This window comes from Alosa sapidissima, chromosome 2, assembly GCF_018492685.1.
Source record: "Alosa sapidissima isolate fAloSap1 chromosome 2, fAloSap1.pri, whole genome shotgun sequence".
Lineage (NCBI taxonomy): Eukaryota > Metazoa > Chordata > Actinopteri > Clupeiformes > Clupeidae > Alosa > Alosa sapidissima.
In genome coordinates, this window is record NC_055958.1 from 5283285 (window position 1) to 5292327 (window position 9043).

A 9043-nucleotide genomic window follows, 5' to 3' on the forward strand; every position below is an offset into this window, starting at 1 on the left:
CCAGCATTGTGGCCATATGTATCACCTCCACTTGTGTTTTGTTCGTATTCTCCACCAGGGCCCGACCCACGATCAAGGACTGCTACAACAACGCCTGGCTGCAGGATGCCTATCTGATGCGTCTGCGGCGACAGACCCTCACCTTCACCACCACGCGCCTCAAGGAGCTCCTGGTCCAGCAACAGCAGCTCCGCACCGGCGCGGCCACCAAGCACAAGGTCCTCCTGCGCTCCTACCAGAGCTCGCCCACCACCCCCACTACGCCCACTACTCCCGTCACCCAGTGACCTCCTCCAACTTATCTGCACAGAAGGAGGGACTCGGGGGGCCCCCCTCTCCCACCCCCACAAGAAAGAAGCCTGCCAGGGTCCCCTCAAAGGAGGCTGGCTGGGCCGAGAGGCACCCCAGGGCCCCTTCTCTCTCTCCCAGGGGGGAGGACAGTCCTGGTAGAGCCTGGATGGGCCACCTGTTTATGTAATAATGTAAGCATACCAGGCTTGAGGGCGCCAGGCTCCAAGTACCCAGCTCCTGCTCACTCCACCACCGAGAGGTCCACTCCTAGGTGAGACCCTGAAAGCAACACTGAACACTGAGAACTCAGCATCTCACACAACCGGACAGTAATAACGCACCGGCTCTCAATGTCTTTTTTTACCTCTTTTGGCGGTTGGCAGCATGCTCAGTGGTTTAGTGTTCATTGTCTTGGATCTTTGTCCTTGACCCTAACCCCTGCCTCCTTCCTTCTCCCTGGTTCTCTTGACATTCTTCTATTCACTCAACTTTTTTGACAAAGCTTTACTAACTGTTCACAGTTGATGTGTCCTTCTTTGAGGGATTTCTGGACCTATCAAGGTAGAGCCCAGTAACAGTATTTTCTCACAAACTCATTTATCAAAAGAAAAACACTAATAAGTAGATGACTATTTGCAAGAAAATCAAAAGCATAAGAAAATGTGTAAATGTGTAATTCTGTTTTGTCCCCTTAGGTTGAGCGGGGGCCTTGCAATTTGTGAAGAATATGGTGTATGTCTTTTTTTCTGATAGTTTTTATGACCTTAAGATACTCTTTTATTACAAGTAATTGTCATAGCAGTGACATATCTAAATACTGAATGTTGACTTACGATGAATGGGCACTCTAAATTCTCGCAGTTGTGTAAGGAGACATTTGGCCGTTAAGATCTCTTAAATACAGTGTACTGCTAGAGACTAAAATTAGTCAAAATGATGTCAAGACATTTGTTCGTCATCACATCTTACATAAAGGTTGCTGAAAGTTAAATGAAAATCACCGAAACATTCTTTTCTTTGCTAAATGCTTCATAAAACTGATTAAAAAAATCTGATGAATGAACATTTTATGTGCTAATGAAAACAATGTTGTTGTCTTTTACATAACGATGTTAGTGGAGCTAACTCACTGTTCTTGAAAAAAATTAAAACATTTCGGTAAATTGATTTAGCCAAAAAAAATTGGAAATGAGAAATATCTCAATTATTTTATTTTTTTTATGTTTGGAGGTATTGTCGTATAAGATATTAGCAGTCCTGTCTCTGAATGGTTGCCCACAGTCTTGAGCCTGCCTGAGTTGCTGTGTTGATGCTGACTCACAGGCGAACCTCATGTGACTTGTAGTGTGTTGAATCTACACACATAAATAATTTTGCTGACAGTGTGTGTATGTAGAAATTGTTGCCTGGACATTGACCACACACAGTGTTTGCAAAAGTCAGCGTTGTGGTTAAATGGGGTTTTTTGTCTGTAGCCCACAGGTGCAAGACACCCATTTAATTTCACATTTTTAAACATTGACACATTTCATATAAACATGTTCATGTCACAACAGCTGTTTTGTTGAATGTCATGTCAAAGCCCTTTCATGGACTTCAAATATAAACAGGATGTCCTCTCTTGACTGTGCACACATTGTCCTGCTGTTAAGAAAAGAGACAGCAAATATTGCATCTTTTTTCATGTTATTCTTTTCCTGTTATGCTTGCACTTTTACCTTAATCATAGCTTAACATAGTAATATAATTTAATTTAAATATATTGTACATTTGTTCATTAAATCTAAACCATGCCAGCAAATGTTTAATGGCACCTGTTGAATTGCAAGTGTTTCTGGCATCCTGACAGAGTTCTCATAGTTACTTACACAATTTGCAAGTTCTCAGAATTCTTAAACATATTTTACATTGTGAAATTGATGTCTTTGGAATTTGTTCAATCCAAAATGTCATGAAGCAGTAAATAATACTTTTCATGTGTAATTCACCAGAATTTTTAAGAATGAATTTAAACTTGGGATTATTTCATTTTAGTATTATTTATGTGTAGGTTCAGTGAGTATGTTAACATTACAATTTTATGAATCAACACATTTTTTCTGTAAAGTGAATGAAAGTCAATCCCAAATAGATGTAATTGATATCTCGGCCCACTAAATTGTCCCTTTACTGAAGCGAACATTTCAAAACAATCTATTTCCATCCCACTGAATTCTGATACCAATGAAGTTGTCCGTGTTACAGAGAGAAAATATATAATAATATATTTTCAAAATAAAAATATTTTCAAGTCACAGCTTTGAAACTATAAGGATATTTGGCAAAATTAGGAGTGTTATCAGTTGAGAAAACATTGTGGTTAGGTTATCCAATCAGACCATGATGGGATAAAAACAAGACAAGACAAAGAACACCAGATTAATATTCTTTAATATTCTCACTAATATTATTTTTCTATTACAACGTTTGATAGGCATTGACTCCATCCCCTTTAAGAGTTTCTTGTGCAATGACCAGGAGAGTGCACTGAAACATTTCTATCCTTCATCCCATCCTTAGACTGAAGCTAAAGCAGTTTGTGTGATACCAAAGCTGTTCATATTGAATTCCCTGTAATGCAGCAATGTTCTGATACAGTATACTGCGATGTCCAGACGGTGAACGCAAATTACAAGCACACCGTCACACATTTTAGTTTCAGTACATTTTTTCATGACTTGTAATTTATTGAATGAGACAAGCAAATGGGTGTAAAGTTATATCTAACTAATAGCTAGAATTCTCTGAAGTGAACAGTATGGCTGATGAAACAATAAATAAAATAATTTATCACTCAAATGCCCAATCAAGAGTTTGTGGTTGTGAATATGGTTTTGTATTATTTATTTTTGTGTGTGATTTTTTTTGTTCCTTTATCATGCTAAACAACCCCTTTAATGTGAATCTGAATAAAGCTTTTATTTCTGGATTGCATAATGTTGCACTAACACAGTGGCACATGTGGAAGTTATTTGGTTATTTTGCAGTAGTGTGAAATGAGTGTTGAAAAACATTACCATCCATTAAATAAACTCAACCTTTATCAAGTTATACACTTAAGAAATATACACTTACGTTTCATTACTGATGTGAGATTAAGCATGACCCAAGATACATATTTACTGTTGTAAAACTTACTTTAGGCTTCATGTCAAAGATAAAAGATTGCATGAGAAGGGCCTCGGCCACATGGATAAGAACTAAACAGGAGCAATGAGGCAGTCTTTCCAGTGACAGTTCCATATGAACTGAGCACAACTGGTTTTAAGCATCCCTGAGTGGACCATTAGCTCATGCATAGCCCATGGTCATTTAGGGCCAACCCAAATCTACCCTGGGTTTCCCTGAGGTGCCCACCTGACATACTTTGCTCATCAGGGAGCACTCACGTTTCACCTCCGCCCCTACCACACCCTGAGCCTCCGGCCCAAACCCCCAATTACTCACCATTAGACCTCACTCTCCTGCCCGTCCTCGGGGGCATTTGATGAAGGAAGGCTATATAAGGCCCGCCCCGGCTCCTCGGCAGCATTTGGAGCTCATCTTTTATCAGTCAGGCCACACCAGAGCAGGCCCCAAAGAAACCAAGGTCCAAAGATGGGGAAAAATGCCATCTTGGAATTTGGCAGGCCTCCTCCACCGTCTGACCAAGGGTGGCCCAGGCGCGGCCCCCCATTTATAAAGTTCTGGTCAGAGGGGTGGACACACTCACTCTCCATCTTTCTGGGTGAGTCGACATCTAAGATAACCTCTCCAGGGTAAGTGGTTTTGGCCTGATGACATTGTACTTTACAGTACAGATTAGTGAAAAGAGCTTTGTTTCTCATAAAAAAAAATATTTTAATTAATAGTTTTTACCAATGGTTATGAGATGTGAGGGCTTTTGAATAGTTCCTTTACATTTATTTTGTTTATAATGTAGCCAATTTATTAAAGCAGGATTAGTTAAAACAGTTATTTTCATGCTGTGTAATTAAAATTTGCCTTGTTCTGTTATCACACTGGTTTTCAAGATGGATTAAATGGAACACTGATGAGCCCAAGACTCATATTAGTGAATGACAGATGGTCTCTCAGCACTCCTAGTCTCACACAGTATCTACCTCCCGTGGCGTGTGTGTGTGTGTGTGTGTGTGTGTCCACTAGATGTCCAAGGCCAAGGCTGCACCCCCTCCTGGGTGCACTCTTGACATAAAGGACCCTCAGGTCCAGGAGGCAGCTATTCGGATCCAGGCTTCATACCGAGGCCATAGGTAAACCACATCTATATAGTTACACATAATTTGTTCATATATGAAAATAATAGAATGATAGCAAAAAATGGGTGGCATTCCAAAAAATCTTCTAAGGAATAGCTTTCTGAGTTGCAAAAGCTGAAAAAATGTTTTCAGTTTTAGTTTTGTCTAATGACACAACGCACCATGGTCAGTGGTCTAAATTATACTACTTGCATCCCATCACCCAATGTTTTGATTAATGCCTATGCCCAGATCACGTAAGGAGCTTAGGGAGAAAGGCCCCCCTAAGTTCTTGCAGGAGCTGAAGGACGTTGTTCTTCTGGAAGGCAGCGCAGCCAAGCTGGAGTGTCGGGTCAGCGCTTTCCCTGACCCCTTCATTGTCTGGTCGAAAGATGGAGCAGAGCTGAAAGACGGACCCAAGTACCGATATGTGTTTGAGGGCCTGGACGTGGTGGCACTGGTGGTACGTGATGGTGTCTTGGCCGACTTGGGCAAATACACAGTGACCATCAAGAACCCCTTTGGCATGACGTCTGGATCTGCTTGTATTTTAATAGAGGGTGAGCTCAGCAAATGTTGTGGTCTGTCATCGCAGTATTTCAGAACAAAACCCAAAGAACATAAGGCTGAGGCTGTAACATCTTTTTCACCTCTACAGTTCCTGCTAAGGTAACTAAAGGCCCGGATAGTGTAAAAGCCAAGAAAGGGACCACAGTGGTGCTCAAGGCAGATATTGCTGGGGAGCCCCCTCCAGATGTCGGTTGGCTCAAGGATGGTGAAGATATTGAGGAGGATGACAGGTAAGCGCCATGGCATCACTAATAGCTCTGGATCATTAAGAGTCTCCACCAATGTTTTGAGACATATGTAGATTGTAAATTAACAATCCTGCTGTCAGCTGGCTATGCATGTTCCTCTGCACTACCCCTTACTCATTTTGATTTGTTTGAGGCCCTGTAGCTAAGTTTAAAGGCAGAGGCAGCTTTAAAAAAATGTGTACTCTGATGCACTTTGGATAAAAGCATCTACATGACTGAATATATAGCAAATACCTAATTCATATTAGTAAACATGGGATAACAGATAGACGATACACTACTTACAAAAAGATAGGGATATCTGGCTTTCGAGTGAAATTTAATGTTTCAGTGCATAAAGTACTGTAACATTGAACTGTTGGACATGCACATTCAAAAGTTTAGTGAAGGTCACATTAAGTTCACCTGTAAAGGTTATAGTGGATTTTAGGTTCATCCTGAAATTTCACCCGAAAGCCGAATATCCCTAACTTTTTGTGAGTAGTGTATATCTGCCATGCAGCCTTTCAGTGTGCCTGCCGGTTAGCCCATTAGCCTTTAGGACATTGTGGCATACTTAGCAGAGCATGCGAAACGTGCAAACCATGGGTTGAAAGTGGGTGGAGCTGAGGAGTGAGCTGGTTGGTCAAGCGCATAAGCGGAACACACACATGGCCTCTGCTCCCTGAACTGGACAGTTTCCAGGAAAGCAAGTGTTCCAGCACACTCACAGCATGTCCTTTAACTTTAACATTTACTGTCCAAAGGATTACACCCTACTGTGTGATGCATACATGAAACGTTTGGGTCCAAAACTGGATATCTTTATTTCAGTGGAATCTTTTTTTTTTTGTATTTTGTTTTCAAGGTCATATCAGTGGAAATGCAGATGATTTGTTGTTAATGGATTTATGTTTACTTAATCAAAACAACACAGCTGCAATTTCATTGATTTTGCCTGCAATTCACAACAATATGTTTGTGTGTTCTGTGTGTTCACAGAATATTCTATGACATCGGGGACACCAACACCATCCTGACCATAAAAAACGCACAGCGTTCAGATGCTGGAAAATATGAGGTCTTTGTGGAAAACAATTTGGGCACTGACCAGTCCTTTGCTCGTGTTGACATCCTGTGAGAACACGATGTGTGCTTGAACTTCAACTCTTCTCTTCTGTCTTTTCTGTTCTTGGCTCCTGACAACAAATTTCAGTTTATGTTTAAGATCAGGCACATTTCAAATTGGTGCAAATAATGCAGGATTATATATAATGGCAACCTGTGATGATCATGCTGTTTATAGTATGTGACATGGATGTGACACAGATGTACTGGTGCTTTTAATGATGCATCTCCTTCCACTTTCTGTGTTTACGGCCCACTTAAAGCCTTATTGTACTGCCAATGACACCATTTACATTGTAGAATCACTCATATGTTCATTGTTGACTGCACATAAAAATGAAAATTGTTGCAACACGTGCATTTCACTTAAAGCAAAGTTGTTCTTTAGCTAGGCTTACAATTTACTCTATATTCTGTATGTGAGGGTAGGCTATCTAACAGGTAAACAAAACACATAAACCATACAAATACCAACAAATAAAGCATTGTCAGTAAGATTGAAGTTTGTGATTGAAGAATATGAACGAGAATACCCCTCAATGCATTGCTTTAACTAGATAACACGTGTATTACACTTTGTAAAAACAATATTTGGAATGATAAAAAAAAAACAATTAATTTACTTGCAAGGCTAGCCTACTTTCCTCGCTTTTAAATTGCGATTCTATTCACATGAAGATGAGAGGTAGGCCTAAATACCAGTAGGCTAGCCAAACAATTTAGGCTAATTCAGAATTCTATGTAGGCTAGCCTTGAGTTATCAATAGTGTATAATTAGGTTATTAACTCTGTGTCCACAAATCCTCAAGTGTGAACACTGCCCTTAGTGTAATTGCTAGGTCGACGTCATTTGAGTCCTTTACGTGCACGTAGAATAGAGTTGAGGGTTCATCTTAGACAAACGTCCGAATACCAGGGGTATCCAAGCACAATAACAGCTCGAGTGAATAACAAACGGTCTGAGTTTACACACTGGGCTATATTATGTGCAACATCTTCTACCTCACTTTAGTGCAGTTAAATCAGTTCGCAATAAAGCCAGATAGCTATACGATGAGCTGAACTGTAGGCCTAAATATGTGGATAAATGTAACGCCAAGTATTTTGAGAGTGGTGTGGTCTGAATACCAATGATGAAAACTTTCTAGTCAACTTCACAGAGTACGAGAACTTTGAAGACTCTCCCTATCCTCCATTCTCTTCTAGTCGGTTTTAAGGCTCCCCGAATTGGGAGTTCCTTGCCAGCGAAAACTTCGCAAAGAAGTTTGCCAAAAGTTTTTGCCATTGTTGAACAACTTTACTACAGACAAGACTACATAGTCTCATTTGGAACCTTATCACATCCGAAATAAGACTGTTATTTGTAATTTGCAATTAATTTAGTAAAACTGCGTTGACAGGAAAAGTAGCCTACATCCTCAGGCCGAGAGATCTTTTTAACTTTGTTTGCGTGGTGGATTTTGCTGAATTTAAACGGGCAACGCATGTCTCAGGGATGACTCGACTCGTGTCTGTACAAAATAACAAGCTCAAACAGATTATAGTGACGATCCATTTTTACATAGATATTTCTAGATGTCAAACATATTTAGGAATAGTTCTGTATAAAATACTGATACCAATAGTTAAATACACTAAGCATAATTTATGTAATACAGGCCTATGAGCACAGTTTAAGTAACAAATGTGGGCCCCACCTGAGTATAGCCTACCAAGTTCTCTCATACGTCGACCATGAAAACACAAGTGAAAAACTTGATAAATAATGAGTTTGTGCTGAGTGAAACAAGACATCTCTCTTAAAATAACAACTCTTCACAAAATATAGGCAAAGGGACACATCTCAACTGTATCTCTCTGCAAGAAGCTGGAGATGATTGTGGCTTGTAACTCACATTTTTGAGTGTTTCTAAGTTCACTAACATTTGTCATGATGACGACAATGACAATGAAACTCTGTTCTATGTTGAAAATGTATATTCCTGGTGTCCTGGAATCAAATTAGACTCTGATGTAGGTTGTCCCTCGCTGCAAAACAGTATCCTTTGGAAAGACCCTCTCTTATTGCAAAACACTGTCCAATGGAGAGGCCATCCCTCATTGCAACACTGTCCCTTGGCTATTCTTTACTTGTCTCTTGGTTCCGTTTCGTATATTATAATATGACTGATTCCAAATGGAAATAGGCATATATGATATTTTATCTATGATATTAAAACATTCAAGACACCCCAAGAGTGTTTGGGCTTCCTGCTAATTTTAGTGAAAGACCTCCTCCATTTAATGTAGGGACACATATTTATGTGAAGGCCTAGATCCATTTATTCAGAGAGACAGTTTTGTATATTCATCTAGTTGCCTACTAATAGCCCAGAGGCTTTATTTATGAAAGTCGTTCAACAGACTGCAGTCAGCCATCTAAAGTCAAACTATCGCTTGCAGTATCTTCTAATAAAATGATAACACAGCATTTACTGGATGTGGAATTAACTCATAAAGATTGTTATGGACACTGAAAGAGACTAATTTATTTGATCCAAAATGAGGCCT

At 39.9% G+C, this 9043-nt stretch overlaps 2 protein-coding genes across 8 annotated transcripts in view; both read left to right on the forward strand.

Moving 5' to 3' along the window:
- The window catches only part of spegb (striated muscle enriched protein kinase b), a 71985-nt gene extending 68587 nt beyond the window's left edge, over nt 1–3398 (forward strand). For all 7 annotated transcript variants that reach the window (XM_042065097.1, XM_042065045.1, XM_042065053.1 and 4 more), the window contains one exon: nt 59–3398. In XM_042065097.1, coding sequence (XP_041921031.1) covers nt 59–287 — 229 coding nt within the window. In that variant the 3' untranslated portion in view covers nt 288–3398. The remainder of the gene's footprint in view (nt 1–58) is intronic.
- Nucleotides 3399–4031: 633 nt separating this feature from the next.
- LOC121700424 (SPEG neighbor protein-like) lies at nt 4032–7044 on the forward strand. The gene is made up of 5 exons (XM_042083365.1): nt 4032–4088; nt 4477–4583; nt 4821–5128; nt 5227–5368; nt 6368–7044. Exons 2-5 carry the CDS (start codon nt 4477–4479, stop codon nt 6504–6506), a joined length of 696 nt encoding a protein of 231 aa, XP_041939299.1. The 5' UTR covers nt 4032–4088; the 3' UTR covers nt 6507–7044.
- Nucleotides 7045–9043: the final 1999 nt, after the last annotated feature.